This window comes from Arachis hypogaea, chromosome 11 (assembly GCF_003086295.3).
Source record: "Arachis hypogaea cultivar Tifrunner chromosome 11, arahy.Tifrunner.gnm2.J5K5, whole genome shotgun sequence".
Lineage (NCBI taxonomy): Eukaryota > Viridiplantae > Streptophyta > Magnoliopsida > Fabales > Fabaceae > Arachis > Arachis hypogaea.
In genome coordinates, this window is record NC_092046.1 from 15561732 (window position 1) to 15577194 (window position 15463).

General features: G+C 34.7%; 2 protein-coding genes across 2 annotated transcripts; both read left to right on the top strand.

The window, feature by feature from the left end:
- Window positions 1-6687: 6687 nt before the first annotated feature.
- On the top strand, window positions 6688-8091 carry LOC140176039 (serine/threonine-protein phosphatase 7 long form homolog). The gene is made up of 5 exons (XM_072205889.1): window positions 6688-6762; window positions 6901-7004; window positions 7131-7244; window positions 7362-7449; window positions 7543-8091. The coding sequence occupies exons 1-5, from the start codon at window positions 6688-6690 to the stop codon at window positions 8089-8091; spliced, it is 930 nt and encodes a 309-aa protein (XP_072061990.1).
- A 4199-nt stretch (window positions 8092-12290) lies between these two features.
- On the top strand, window positions 12291-15196 carry LOC112720386 (pectinesterase). The gene is made up of 2 exons (XM_025771318.3): window positions 12291-13314; window positions 14254-15196. The coding sequence occupies exons 1-2, from the start codon at window positions 12393-12395 to the stop codon at window positions 14943-14945; spliced, it is 1614 nt and encodes a 537-aa protein (XP_025627103.1). The 5' UTR covers window positions 12291-12392; the 3' UTR covers window positions 14946-15196.
- Window positions 15197-15463: the final 267 nt, after the last annotated feature.

The following is a 15463-nucleotide window of genomic DNA, read 5'->3' on the forward strand; positions in this document are numbered from 1 at the left end:
ATAGTGACTTAACCTAACTCTCTTCTTTCTAAAATACTTAAAGGTAAATACTTCAGATTTAATTCTATCCTTAAAACAGAAGTAGGAACCTTGCCTTCTTGGGTTGGCAAAGTGTTCTTGAAGGAAGGCGAGTTGTAGAGAAAGACATTAATTGAAAAATAAGTTCTGGTGATATCTGAATCTTCAGTGAACCATGGCTTCCTCCTCCTTACTCCTTCACAGTTCCACCATATGTGGCACTACTATCAGATAGTTACCATCTGTTATGAGTGAAAGACCTGTTTTTGTCAAATAAATAGTGGAATCAAGTATTAATCTCAAATCTTTTTTCTCCAAAAATTGCTCAGCGAATCCTCTCTATAACCTCAGGAGAAGGTGAAGACACAATTCAATGGGTAATGAACAGAGAAAAAACATATGATGTGGTATCAAGGTACAGGATTGCTTACCAATTTTATCATACCTCTATTGAATTTTGTCCGAACTTCATGCAACAGAGGCCAATTTGGAGCCATTTATGGAAGCTGAAAATTCCTCACAAGATTTTGCTATTTGCGTGGAAAATCCTCCATATGGTAAGCTTCCTGTTCTACTTCTCATCCATCAGCGGTTCCCATCCTCTACTCCGACAACTTGTTTAATCTACAAGTCAGCTCTAAAATCACTCATGCACTGTTTATTTTTCTATGGAGACGTTATTCTAGTGTAGAAGAAGAGTCATTTAGCTTACCTCATTCTAAACCATAGATATTCTTTGTTCTTCGATCGGTGGAGGGATTCGATGTTACAAACTGGACTTCAAGAAACAAGCCTTTAAAGAGCTCGACTGGTTTTGATTATAACTTGGAATATTTGGAAGGAGAGGTGTCGGCAAATCTTCGAGCATGTCTAGGAACCTCCAAAAAAAGTACTAGCAACATAATTTAAGTTGAACCAGGAGTTATCTATTTTGTCTTATTCATAGTGCCCTAAGATTTCTTCCCTATCTACTTTTCTACGCTATTTCTTCTTATAATTTCACCTATTCGTGAATATTTGAATTTTTTTTTTTTCTATTTTCCTTGTTCTAACTTTTGGACATTATATTTATTTTTAATTTTTTTATTGAATAAAATACCACTATTATCTTTAAAAAAAAAAAGAGAGAGAGAATTGGTGGGCTTAACCCACCAACCCATCAATCCACTATTAGGCAAAACGGGATAAAAAATTTGGAACGACTTCAATAGACCGGATGGAACAGATTTCTGGTGGAACAGGGGTTAGGACAAGATGGACTAACTTACTTACCATTTCTATTTGTGATTGATATAAACATATAATATGATAATTAGAAAATAGTTGATTATATAAATATTAATAAATATTAGCATATCTTTAATGAGTCAAAGTTTATCTAACAAATTATTTATTTTTATTTATTATAATAGTGCAGTCTTTATTTATAGTATTTTATTATTATTATTAATATTTATTAATACTCACTACTATTTAAATAGGCAATTATTTTTTAATTATCATTTATATATTTGTATCCGTGATGGTAGTTATAGTTGAGTTGTGTCCAACAAACAACAATGACAAAACAGGACAAGTTTATTACCGAAATTAGAGAAAAAGATGGACTAAGTTAAGATTTTAAATCCGTCAAAATTAAAAAGTGGCCCAATTCGCACCACTGAATCGACATATTCGGATGGAACGGACCAATGCTTTATTTTTTTAAATGAAAAGAATATTTTGGTAATAAACAAAATCCTAAAAATTAAATATTTCACAGCTGCTTTTTTTTGGATTTTTTAAATAAATATTTTAAATATTTTATAGAGGAATATAGATAATTTGGACACAATTTACCTTTCTATATTATATTACTTATCTCGTTTACAGTATAAATGATTTAATTATAAATATATCTCATTTATAGTGTAAACGAGATAAGACATCAATTTTAAACACATAAAACGGGTGCACCCGTGACATCTTGTTATGGGAAGTTACATGTTTAACATATCTTATTTAAACTATAAATGAGATATGTGTAAAGAGAAGACAAACACAGTATAAATAAGATATGACCATCATTTAATCGTTTATACTGTAAAAAAGATATAGTACAATAAATTTAAATCAGTTATGTAAGGAGCTGCAAGTATTAGCTTTTTTCACAAACATATCAATCTCATTTTCTCCATTTTTTCAATAATTTAGTAAAAAAATATCTAGTGATGAGTATATCTTTATGAGTACAATCCTAATTGTCACATAAAAAATAGTTATGATGGAGTTATATTTGAGTGTGATAATCCTATCCTTTTGCGCACTCGTCATTTAGGTTTTTTGTCTGAGTCAAAGAGCCTAATCTTGACGAGCATAAGTGCTAATGGGACAAAGGAAGTTGGAAGAGTTGGGTATAGGTTGTTAGCACTGATAAAAAATAGAGTATTTCATTTTTGTGTGTTTTTTTTTACTCGATGGTGATGAGCATGTACACCTAATATTTGATGTCCATGGGAGAATCATGGCCCAACAAGTGATGGAGCTTTATTCAAAGATTTTGGTAATGTAGGTGGTAGTGGTTCTAGGTATTCGAATTTTGTCTAAGATTACCCACCTCTTGCACTACCTCCTATGCACTGTGCTAGTCCAATGGAACACATGGACACGGATATTAATGAATCGGATGAAGAACATGTCGCGGATAGCAATGAAAGTATTTTTACTGAGGATGAGGAGGGGTCTGTACCTAAGACCTCCGGTAGATGGATCAGTTCGATATATATCTTCTACCTGCCCCATAGTCAATTCTGGAGTTGTCGGTTGTAGCTAGCCACTATCACATGTTGAATCTTGACACGATGTATGAAAATACTCTATTTTTCAATATAGGAGGAGATGATTACATCACAGACGACAGTGTGAATTTTTGCATTGGTCATAGATTCAAGAGTAGGAAGGCTGTCATGCTAGGTGTGAAAAATTATAACATTCGGAGGAGTGTCGAGTATAGGGTCGTGGAGTCTGATCAAGCAAAGTACTATGTACATTGGAGACAATTTGCAGCAGGATGTCCTTGAAATCTCTGTGTTGCACTCTGACAAAATCTTGGATATTAGTAAGCCACATCTTAATGTGTCAAAGAAGTTTATTGTTTATTAAAACAAATAAAACTAATCAAACTATCTTAATTATATGCTTCTTTATTAAAAGAAGAAAATAGTAACACTAACTTCGAAGTCGATCGCTCTAACAATATGTCATGTCATATTCAATTTATTGATATTATCTGACCATGCATTTGCGTGCGTCATAGTATTTAACAAACTCAAATATTTCAAGAAAAAAACTCTAAGATGGAGAAGAAAATCCAAAAAAGAGTGAAAGTGACAAATAAGGACGCTGTCAACGAATTGCTAATATAAGTTCCATTTGAGCATATCTTGTTTACAATATAAACAATTTAACTATCAACATATCTCGTTTACTTAACATGCACAGGGACGGACTTAGGTTCACAAGGAGGGGGCACTTGCCCCCACTAAATTAAAAAAAAAAATTGTACAAATATATATATTTGTCCCTAATATAATTGTAACAATATTTATTTTGTTAAATGTAATTTAATATCAGAATTAAAAATAAGTAAATAAATTAACTCAATAAAAAAATTAATAAACAGTACTAATATAATTTTTTAAATTAATTAATTAGTTAATTATCAAACTAAAATTTTCTAAATATAAATAAAATTATTAGTATTTTTTTTTGTTTTAAAAAATTAGTTGAGATAAGAAAGAATAGTATCTATCTATTAATTGGTATTCTTTATTTTAAAATTTTATAATACTTTTAATTTATCTCTTAAATAATTTTGTTTGTAACAACTATTTTGGATTAAAAAAATATTTTGTTATAAATATTATAACAAATAAACTTTTTAATTGAATAAGAAGTAATTAATATTTAAAAATTATAATGAGTAGTAGAACAATTGTTTAAAAATATAGAAGTTAATTTCATATATTAAAATATATATATTTTTTTACACAGTTATTTAATTATATTTATTTTTTTAGATAACTATTTACATTATGAATGAAAAAGATAATTTTTTAATTATAATATATAATTAAATAGATACATAAAATTTTTAATCTGACAGTATATTAAAATTAAATTAAAAAACATATAAAAATTTTAATTATTTAAACAAATAGAAAATAATTATAAATTAAATTTTTATTATTTGATATAAACATACTTTTCATATATAAATTTAATTTTTTTTTGTATTTATATATAATTTTAGTTTCAAATTATAAATACTAGTATATTAATAGATACTAATGTACCAATTGATTCAATATTTTATCATTTAATGTATATAAAAGTTAATAAAAATAAAATTAGTAAGGATGAAAAATTCTTTATAATTTAATTAAAATATTTTAAGATCAATTTTTAGAAATAAAAAAATATTTTTATAAATTATATATAATAAATCGTATTTTAAGAATAAAAATATTCACTAACTCTTCTTAATTTTTATATCTCAATTATATTTTTAGTATAATTAACAATATTCAATAAAATTTATTTTAATATATATATTTTTGTCCCCACTTCTAAAATTTTTTGGGTCCATCACTAAACATGCATATACCCGTAATATTTTCAGAGATGTATGTGTTTTATCTCGTTTATAATATAAACGAGATATTCATAATTAAATTATTTACACTGTAAACAAGATAAGTAATAGGATATAAAAAATAAATTGTGTCATCCAAATTATCTATAATCTAAATAAAATATTTAAAATATTTATTTTTAAAAAAAATCCATTTCTTCTCATTCTCTCTTCATCATCTTTGCACTTAGACACAAATAGCACGAAGATTAACAACGCGGTCAATTTTCCAACATAGTTAAGATTTAATTTTCACTATATCAACTAATGATACAAGATAATATTTATATTAAATTTCTTAACCATTCTCAACTCAAAAGTCAATTATCTAAGACCTTTAAATATATTTTTTTCATCAAGTCTTTTTAAATTAAAAAATAATTTAAATAACAAAAAATTTAAATATTTAAATATATTTTTTATTTTTTTTTTCAAATATTCTCAAGTTAAGCACTTTGATCACTCTAAGATCATATTAAAGAGTATGTGAACATTTTTTTTTATCAAAGATAATATGTCATTGATGTAATAAATGTTCCACTAAAAATTACACACAGGGGCATAATTGAAAAGGAAAAGTATAGGTAAACAATGAAAATATTAAACAATGTAAACAATAGATATATTAGATGTTCATTTTACTAGTGTACGAATGGTTATTTTAATATTAAAATTTAGAGGTTTAATTTGGAGGTGTAGTGTGTTTTTATTTGATTGGTAGTTGTTCATATTGTTCAACAAAATTAGGGTAAAAAACCTAATTGCGCCAAGGGGAGGACAAAATAACGCAAATTAGCCAAATGAGATTCTCGTTCAGGTATCTACCAAAGGGAATTATAATGTAATTCGAATCAATAAGATTCGAACTTCAGTTCAACGTAATTCGAATTGACTTAATTCGAATCATGCATGGCACTCTTTGTGAGTAATTCGAATTACATGGAGCACGTGACACATAGGGAGTTCGAATCATATTGATTCGAATTACTTGATTTTCGTTTCATTAGGTAATTCGAATCGAGTTGATTCGAATTACACGGATTTCGCCTATATAAGGAGTTCAAACCAAGGTCATTCGAATCACTTTTGCATTCTCATACCCCACAAAATCCCAGAGAAAACGACCAAGAATCGGGCCGACAAAGATTGGAGCGGCATATTCAGGCGATGGGGGACGATCCGGGGAGACTTTATCGTTTGGATGGAGTTGCTCATATCGCCGGGGTGATCAACGACGAGGTTAGTAGTTTCTGATATTTTTTTTGATAGTATTTTATGATAGTGGTTTATGATAGTGGTTGATGATAGCGGTTTATGATAGTGGTTTTTTTTAGTAGTTTATGATAGTGATTTACGAGAGTGGTTTTTGTTAGTGGTTTAGGATAGTGGTTTATGTTAGTGGTTTTTGTTAGTGGTTTAAAATAGTGGTTTATGTTAGTGTTAGTGGTTTATGCAAGTGGTTTTGTCGATGGTTTATTTTAGCGGTTTATGTCAGCGGTTTAGGTTGGTGGTATTGTAGGTGGTTAACTGAGTGGTTTTGCATGTTCGTTTCTCTAGTGGATTTGCATGTGGGTTATGTTAGAGGTTTCTTGGATGCGGTTCTATGATGCGGTTTTGCCAGTGTTTTACTACGTTTTCTTTTCCTTGTGGTTTTAGAACCGATGTATGTTTGCGGTTTACGTATGCAATTTTGGTTACTGGTTTAATATATCTTGTATTGCATGATTACTTTGTTGGTTCTTTACGGCATGAATTGTATATGTTAGTGGTATTTTAACGCTTTCTAATTATGCGGTTCATGTAATGCGCAGCCCCGGCGTTGCATATTGAGCATGCGGCGGCAGCAGGGGATGCGTCTTGATGAGAGGTACGTTCCGTACTTGCAGATGGCCGGATTATACCATCTTGCGAGACTAAACGACAGATGATTCCGATTAGATGAGCCCCTTGTGAGTGCATTCGTGGAGCGGTGGCGGCCGGAGACCCACACGTTCCACATGCCGTTCGGAGAGTGCACCATCACACTTCAGGACGTCTCGTACCAGTTAGGGTTGCTAGTGGACGGACATTACGTCAGTGGTTGACTGACAGACTTCCACGTATACATAGAGGGTGGCCGGTCAGCTTGGCAGTGGTTCCAGGAGTTGCTCGGTGTGTTACCTCCCGCAAACAAAATTCAGAAGTTCGCAGTGAACTGCACCTGGTTCCAGGAGACTTTTGGAGAGTGCCCCGACGGGGTCGATGAGGAGACAGTTAGGCGCTTTGCCCGTGCCTATATCATGATGTTGTTGGGCACCCAGCTATTTGCCGACAAGTCCGGCAATCGTATTCACATCAGATGGCTACCCTTCGTGGCTAGGCTTGAGGAGATGGGTGGCAACAGTTGGGGGTCGGCGGCACTAGCATGGTTGTACTGGTGCATGTGCTGAGTGGCTAACAGACATGTCGTGAAGTTAGCTGGGCCGTTACAGTTACTTCAGTCTTGGATATTTTGGCGGTTTCCTGGTTTTCGCCCTGGTGGGTATGATGCGTTTAGCTGGCCCCTTGCCTCGAGGTACCACTATTGTAGTCTACTATTCATCTTTATGTTATTTATTTTCAGTTTCGCATGCAATTTCATGCCTTATAGAATCATTCATGAATGCACTACCATGTTTAAATTCCTATGCAGGTGGTCAGGTTACAATCCTGGGGTTAGCGAAAAGGGGCCTCGGGTGCAGATGGCTCGACTGAGGATCGACATGTTACAGGCTAGGGATGTAAGTACGCTGAGCACCTATGTGTAGTTAGTGGTTTTATGAGTTTATATGGTCTAACGATTAAATCAAATGGATTTGATTTGCTTTTTTCAGTTTATATGGATGCCCTATAGCACTCCCGACGTTCTTCAGGTTGTCCATTCGAAGGTCTTGGAGCCTCGTCATACGATGTTATGGCGGTGTGTGACGTCCCTGATATATTTTGCAGTGGTTGAGTGGCATCAGGTTGACAGAGTGTTACCTCAGTTCGGTGGCGTACAGTCTCCCCCGCATCCCGCCCTGAACATCGACTTCTTGATGTCGAAGGACGGGAGAGGAGGTGATCGTTGGTTCCCTTCCCATTTACAGCGTTGGCATCTTCACTGGGAGTCACGTGTGGATCACGTTTTACAGTTCGACATTGTTGCTGACTCGGGACCGTCACATGAGTTCTTGGACTGGTGGCATCAGCACGAAAAGAGATTCTTGTCACCTAAGATGTATTTGGGGGATCCGAGAGGTATTCCCATTCCGGTTGAGGCGACGCAGAGGGGTGCTGGCCGAGTACCTGATATGGACCGAGTTGACGACGTTCCAGACAGGCGTCGGGTTGAGAGGAGAGCTCGAGCTGGGACACGGCGTAGCCAGCGTGAGTGGAGGTAGCTCGACCAGGCTATGGAGGAGGGTGATGAGGCCGGTAGGGGTGGTGGTCGACGACGAGGGCGTGGAGGTAGGAGGAGGGGGTGCTCCTAGGCAGGATCAGCCTGATCGTGGTGAGGATGCCGCTGGAGGAGGTGGGATAGAAAGAAGGACCACGACTCAGCATTCTCACCCTCGACTAGTGCAAATGCCACAGGGAGTATGTTGGAGTTCCCGTCCTGTGCAATGGCCACAAGTAACGTTCCCCCATACTTGCCATATAGATGGATGCCGTCGATACTCACCAACGGCTTGCAATGACGGAATGCCTCTACACAAGGTGGGAACGTCCAGAACAGCCTATGAAAATAAGCCTGAAACTCATCCAGCTGTCCCCCGACTCAAACAGGGCTAGTCCTAAGGACTGCAACAGTACCAGGCATGGTCAACTGGACTCCTAACACCCACCTAGGGAGCTCATTGTATGACTCATCCCAGTCACCATAGATGACGGCAACAGCCTTCTGCTTCGCCATCCAGACCCTCCTATACGTCAGCCTGAACCCAAAGTGTGCGGCCGTGGCATTTTGGAGCACCTTGATGTTGACGGATGCATCAGCCCTAACCATTGGCATAATGAATGTCGCTATCACATGATAATCCAAACTCCTATGGTCGCTGGAGATAGAGGTGGCGAGACACGTATGCGGTCTGTTGTACCGTTTTACTTCCCAGATGCCCTTGCGCTGCCGGAGACTCAACTGAATCAACCATGTGCACCCATTCCCAAACTCAGAACACTTTCCTACATACCGGCGATAGTCAGACTCAACCACCTTGTACTGTACCCCTCAGAGGATGCTGTAAGTCTTCACACTCAACAGGCCTCATCTTTATCCTGAAATTATTGACCAACCTGGAACTCTGTCATACCAACAGTCCCTTCCGCATCTCTAGCGCCAAATCCAGCAGGCTGCCCTGGAAGCCCATCCTGCCTCATGGCATCCAGGTCCAATGATGAAAAATGGGGTGGGTACTGCTGTTTGCCAGAGCTAGATCCACCTGCAGCCCCTCTCGGGTCACTCACTCCGAGATCATCGCCACTGTCATCAGCAATCATATCCGGCTCAACATCATCGTCATCTGGATCATCAAACAATCCGTCTCCAACACCAGCCGATGTAGCACACTGTACTGAGGTTGGAAGATGTTCCCCTGTACCAACCTCCTCGCCAACATTGCCGCTGAGATCAACAGCGAACGAAGGGGATGCGACAGGCTGGATCGGTGGCTCGTACGCAGGGACGGAGGAAGAAGCAACGGCAGGTCTCGAGCTAGAACCGGCCACCGTGGCTAAAGTGTGCGTATTCCGGTTCGAACCCCGAGCTGGATACCACATCAACCAACTTTGCTAACAGCTCTGGTGTCCTCACCTCGGGAAACTGCCGGCGACAATGAAACATGACCTGCAAGTCCTCATCACTCCCGATCGTGAAACAATCATACTTCACGGTATCTTGGAGCACCGTGGTTGGAATGCGATAGAAAAACTTCTTAACCCTTTTCACACCTTTCAGACTAAGTTTCAGCAGTACAGAGCTAACAAGATCATCATTGCTCGTCGTAGGCCTCACGATAATACAGAGAGGATCCTTATCGGTGAACTTCACACCGGATCGAGTTTTTCTCTTAATCGATCCTCTGTGGTGAACCAACACTAGAAAACTATCCTCACTAGCTATTTGACCCCTCTATTGAGAGCAACTCACGTTCATATCATATATATAGAGCTCTGCTTCACAGTAATTCGAATCATCATCATTCGAACTATATATACATAATTCGAATCAAGTCAATTCGAATTACCTTTAACTACCAAACCCAAGTAATTCGAATCAAGCATATTCGAACTTCCTCCTTAACCACGCCATGCTAGTAATTCGAATTGATACAATTCGAATTATGATTTTATAATTCGTAACGACTTAATTCGAATTATGTGTAAGCAATGGTTTCGAATAATTCGAGTTATGTCAATTCGAACTATGTGTAAATCTAATTCGAATTTTATTGATTCAAATTACATTAAAGTATTGTTTGGTTGATTGATGAATGAGAATTTGGTTTGGTTGATTTGCGTTATTTTGTCCTCCCCTTGGCGCAATTAGGTTTTTTACCCAATTATTGTCCCCTAGCATTTCCCAATTGGAAATGATCCAACAAAGGTCAAGGTTCAAATGTAATTAAATTATATTGAGTTGGAGGAGTAACTTCCTTATTTTCACAGAAACAGTTTCATTGTCTTCTCTCTTACGAAAAATACCAGCTCAGCTTCTTCCTCTTTCTTGTATGGATTGATGGACCACTTCAACACACATATAAGACTTCTTTCGTTTTTTATTGAAGACTAATTCATTTTTTATTTTCTAGATCTGTCAATATAGATTTGTTGCTAGCTCTATTTCATCCAATGTACTGAAAACTTAGACCGATCATCGAATTGCTCTAATTATTGATTTACTGATTCATTGATTCAACTAGTTCAACTGTGGTTCAACTGAAAAAATTATTTTATAATAAACACCCAATTCTATAAAAATTTAATGAATAAAGCATTTGATTCTAAACACTCTTCTACTATATTTTTTATCTCAAAAAGAGATCATAAACAACTAGTTTTATGAATAAACAAACTATAATATACAGTGCCAAAAATAGGCCAATAATAAAATAATAAAGAATTTCTCTCTTCAATTCTATATTCAAGTTTGTAGTAGACTATTGGATGAAATAGAGCTACAATGATATGCTAGCTACTACTAGGAGAAAGTAGAACTTATTTTTCACTGACCTTGTTTTTAATATAGTTGAAAATAACTCTCTTTAACCTCTTAAGAGTTAATAGTATTCCCAAATACTTATTTTAATTTCCAATATGCAGAACCATAAGAATATTAACCAATTGATCTTGGGTTTGAATTGTGTATTTTTACTGAAAGAAAATAGACGACTTGAAAATCCATACGAACACATACACATATACATTAGTAACATACCCATGTAAATATGGTGGGAGTTAGTCCTTGCAGCCTTTGAATTCTTTATAATTTTACATGTTTTAATAATGCTTATTTAATTATGTAATATTTTTTTTAATACGACTCTCCTTTAATTTCCAACATTTCTGGATCCGTTTGTTGCAATGTCTCTCCGTTTCCCTAACAAAACGGTTAGAACTCATTTCATCTTGCCGGATAAGAGCTATATATAATTTGGCATATCATTATTCAACTCAAGAACGCTACCAATTATAAGAGATTCTAACTGCAAATAACCAAGGTGACTCCAACCCGAAAGAACTGATTTGCATACCCATTAAAGTTTGTTGTCTATCCTCCAAAACTGATAATAACAACTATAAAATAGAAAGCTAAGCTTCGTGGAGGGGCTATTATCATTCTTAATAAATGCATGCATCACGTCAACTTTGTTTTGAAATATGACGTCCAAGAAAATTCTCGACATACAATAACATATTTTCTGGTGGCCTAGCTTGCACTGCACGTACGCTTCAAAATAAATTTAAAATATAATTATTTTTGTTTAGCATTAGCTTAGCTTGCACCTGTCAAAATTAAGTTAGATTGTAATTAATTTTCTTTTCCTAAATACTAATTAATTATATATTTATAATTAATGTTTAAACTCCTAGCATGACATTACTATGGCGGATAAGCAATACTAAAAAGTCTTCCCATTATGAATTCAACTAAATATTTATCTAGCTACTATTTTAATCTATACATTCTAATATGTATGTAAAACAAAAATGCTATTTAAAAATAGTTGTTCTGATATTCAAAAATAAAACGTGGCTATAACTTAAATTAACTATGTTATATATAGAATAAAAGTACTATATAGAATAATTATACCAAACAATTAGGTTTTGAAAAACCAAATTAAACCATACTTTATTTAATTTTTATTATTTTCCATATGAACTACTATACTCTTTTTTTTATTAATTTTAATTGACACGTAGATAGAACTTAATCCACATTGCCCTTAAATAGGTTAGTCAACAACTTTAGAAAATACAAAACCCACATTAATACCTCAACTGTATTGTATCACTCACAAATAAGAATTACCCATACCTTTTTGGCCTATAAATAGCACATCTTCATTGGCACTTTTCATTCATCAGCATTCAACAATAATCCAAATATATACAAAGCTAAGAATATAATTCTCTCATTGCTACCTATCTAGGTTGCCTTATTATTATACAAATAGAACCTATTGGTCATTTCATTTTCATAATGGGCAACTTGGTCATTGCATACATTATTTTAGCCTTTTATTCTCTCTTCATTATTGTGCATGGCACTGATAAGTTATCATGCAATCAAACTCCATATCCCACTCTTTGTAACCATTACATTGGCACTACCAATTATTCAATTTCATCATCATCAAGTGATGTTTCCTCTTCTTATTATTCCTTCCATGACCTGGCCCTTAAGGTCACCAGGGACCAAGCAATAGTAGCACACAAACTTGTCTCATCAACCATGGAATCCAACGATTTCAAAGACAAGAGAGCCAAGTCCGCATGGGAAGATTGTTTGGAACTCTATGAGAATACAATCTATCAGCTCAACCGTTCAATGAGCTCAAACAATCTAAACGACAGGTTAACATGGCAAAGTGCTTCTATTGCGAATCAACAAACATGCCAAAACGGTTTTCTTGATTCTAACCTTTCATCTCACTACCTAAACTACTTTCCATCCATTTCAAGCAACTTATCCAAGTTGCTGAGCAACTCTTTGGCCATTAGCAATACATTAACGTCCTTGACTTCGTTACCAAAAGACCCGGTTGTTGGCGGCGGTCGAAAATTGCTTTCCTTTAATGGCTTCCCAGAGTGGCTATCTCCTTCCGACAGGAGGCTTCTTCAGGCTTTGCCGGGAACGGCGGCACCGAAGGCGGACATTGTGGTGGCACAGGACGGGAGTGGGAATTACAAGAGTGTTTCGGAGGGCGTGGCGGCGGCGGGTAGGGTGAGTAAGAATGGTCGAGTGGTTGTGTACGTGAAAGCTGGTGTTTACCGGGAGAGTGTGAACATAAAGGGAGGTATAAAGAATTTGATGATGTTTGGGGATGGTATTGGAGCTACCATTATTACGGGTAGCAAGAATTATCAAGACGGCTCCACCACTGTTGGTTCAGCTACTTTTAGTAAGTACCCTATATCAATATCATCTTCTTCTTATTTCATTAATTCTTATAGAGTTCACACTATTTTTCCGATTATTTTTAACTTTTAAATCTTAAATTTTAATTTTTTTTAAAAGAATAAAAATTAAAAAATAATTTTATAATAAAAAATTAATTAATATTAATTATTTAAAAAATTTAGTTTTCTATACTTATTATATATATTATTAATTATTGTACTAAATTATTATTATTTTTAATAAATAATGTTAATTTCCTTTGAGAAAGCCGCTATAACTTATCACAATAGGCTTACTAACTTCTTTCTTTTATATATAAAGTAAGAAATATATATATATTATTCAAGTTGAAAATAATTGATGATAGTTTTATAATAATTATTTAATTATATTTATTTTTTGGAATGATTACATAGCTCGTATAAAAATGTAATTGGTATAATGTTACGTAATTAAATATATATATAATTATTTTATATTAATTAAATATTAAAATATTAATTATTATTAAATTTATAATTTTATATAAAAATTATACTATGTGAAGTTGATAATTAAAAATTATTAAATAATAATTTAATTAAATAAATAAAATTATTTAATTATTAAATTCGTAAAAAAAATATTTTACTTGAATTTTCACTAAATTTTATCATAGGTAAAGTTTAGAGTAATATAATGCTATATATATTAAAATTAATCATCAAAGTCAGTTATCAGTATAAAATACATATTAAAATATAAATACACATTAAAAATAAATTAAACTACATATATTTATATATAAATATATTAATAACTTATTTTAGTAACTAATTTTAACGTAAAAATAGCATTTTTGTAAATTTTATTAAACATTACTAGCTTCTTCCGTTCAGAGTAATTTAGAGTAAGTTGATGCTTTGAAGTAACGTTACTTTGTGGCTTGACTTTGATTCAGCGGTGTCGAGTGATGGGTTCATCGCCAGGGACCTGACAATTGAGAACAGTGCTGGGCCACAGAAGCACCAAGCGGTGGCACTTCTTTCCAGCTCTGATCACTCCGTGTTCTATCGGTGTAGCTTCAGAGGCTACCAAGACACCTTATACGTCCTTTCCCAACGCCAATTCTACCGCGACTGCGACATCTACGGCACCATAGACTTCATCTTTGGTGACGCCGTCGCCCTCTTCCAAAACTGCAACATCTTCTTGAGAAAACCAATGAGTAAGCAACAGAACGCAGTGACAGCACAAGGGAGAACCGATCCCAACGAGAACACCGGCATTGTCATCCACAACTGCCGTATCATGGCGGCTTCAGATCTGAAGCCAGTTCAGGGATCTGTCAAGTGCTTCCTCGGCCGGCCGTGGCAGAAGTACTCAAGAACGGTGGTGGTCAAGAGTAGCCTGGACGGTTTGATTCAACCGGCAGGGTGGATGCCATGGGCGGGAAGCTTTGCCTTGAATACATTGTATTATGGAGAGTATATGAATATTGGAGCTGGTGCTAACACTGCAGGGAGGGTTAAATGGCCTGGCTTTCATGTTATTACCAACCCTACTGAGGCTTTGAAATTTACTGTTGCTAATTTCTTGGATGGTGGATCGTGGATTCCTGGGACTGGTGTTCCGTTTGAAACTGGCCTTTGAACTTGTGAATTTATTATCAATCTTTCAAATTGTTGTGTACTTTAATTTCATTAGTTGTGGGTGTGTGTTGGGTGTCTCTCTGTCTATAGTGTTAGTTCAAATTTGTGTTCCCTTAGGACAGGGGAGTGATTGGGAAAATGTGTATAGGATTAATTTGTTGTAGGTTGAAAGTCTTCAATTTAATTTCACTAAATTTGTAATTATATACTTATTCAAAGAAATTTTATATCTCCACAATGAATATTTGATTCTGATTATTTTGATAATTCAGATTGATTAGAGATTAACCAAATTCAATTGGAAAAGTTAATGATGATAATCAATAATAGTTATAATATGAAAAAGTATAGACCAACATATTATCTGCAAACTTATTGCCAACAATAATTAATTATTATATTTTAAATACATATATAAAGAGACATATCCAGAAAATATATCTATAAAGACACTTCTATTAAATACAACCATAAAAAAGACATTTTTATTAGACACATCCATGAAGACACTTCCATGAA

Bases quoted from the DNA above. Each gene is read 5' to 3' on its own strand.
- LOC140176039 (XM_072205889.1), top strand. From the start codon at position 6,688: ATGCCGTTCGGAGAGTGCACCATCACACTTCAGGACGTCTCGTACCAG. The intron at 6,763-6,900 runs GTCAGTGGTTGA...ACCTGGTTCCAG, and splicing joins TGCTAGTGGACGGACATTAC to GAGACTTTTGGAGAGTGCCC. The intron at 7,245-7,361 runs GTACCACTATTG...ATTCCTATGCAG, and splicing joins AGCTGGCCCCTTGCCTCGAG to GTGGTCAGGTTACAATCCTG.
- LOC112720386 (XM_025771318.3), top strand. From the start codon at position 12,393: ATGGGCAACTTGGTCATTGCATACATTATTTTAGCCTTTTATTCTCTC. The intron at 13,315-14,253 runs GTAAGTACCCTA...ACTTTGATTCAG, and splicing joins TGTTGGTTCAGCTACTTTTA to CGGTGTCGAGTGATGGGTTC.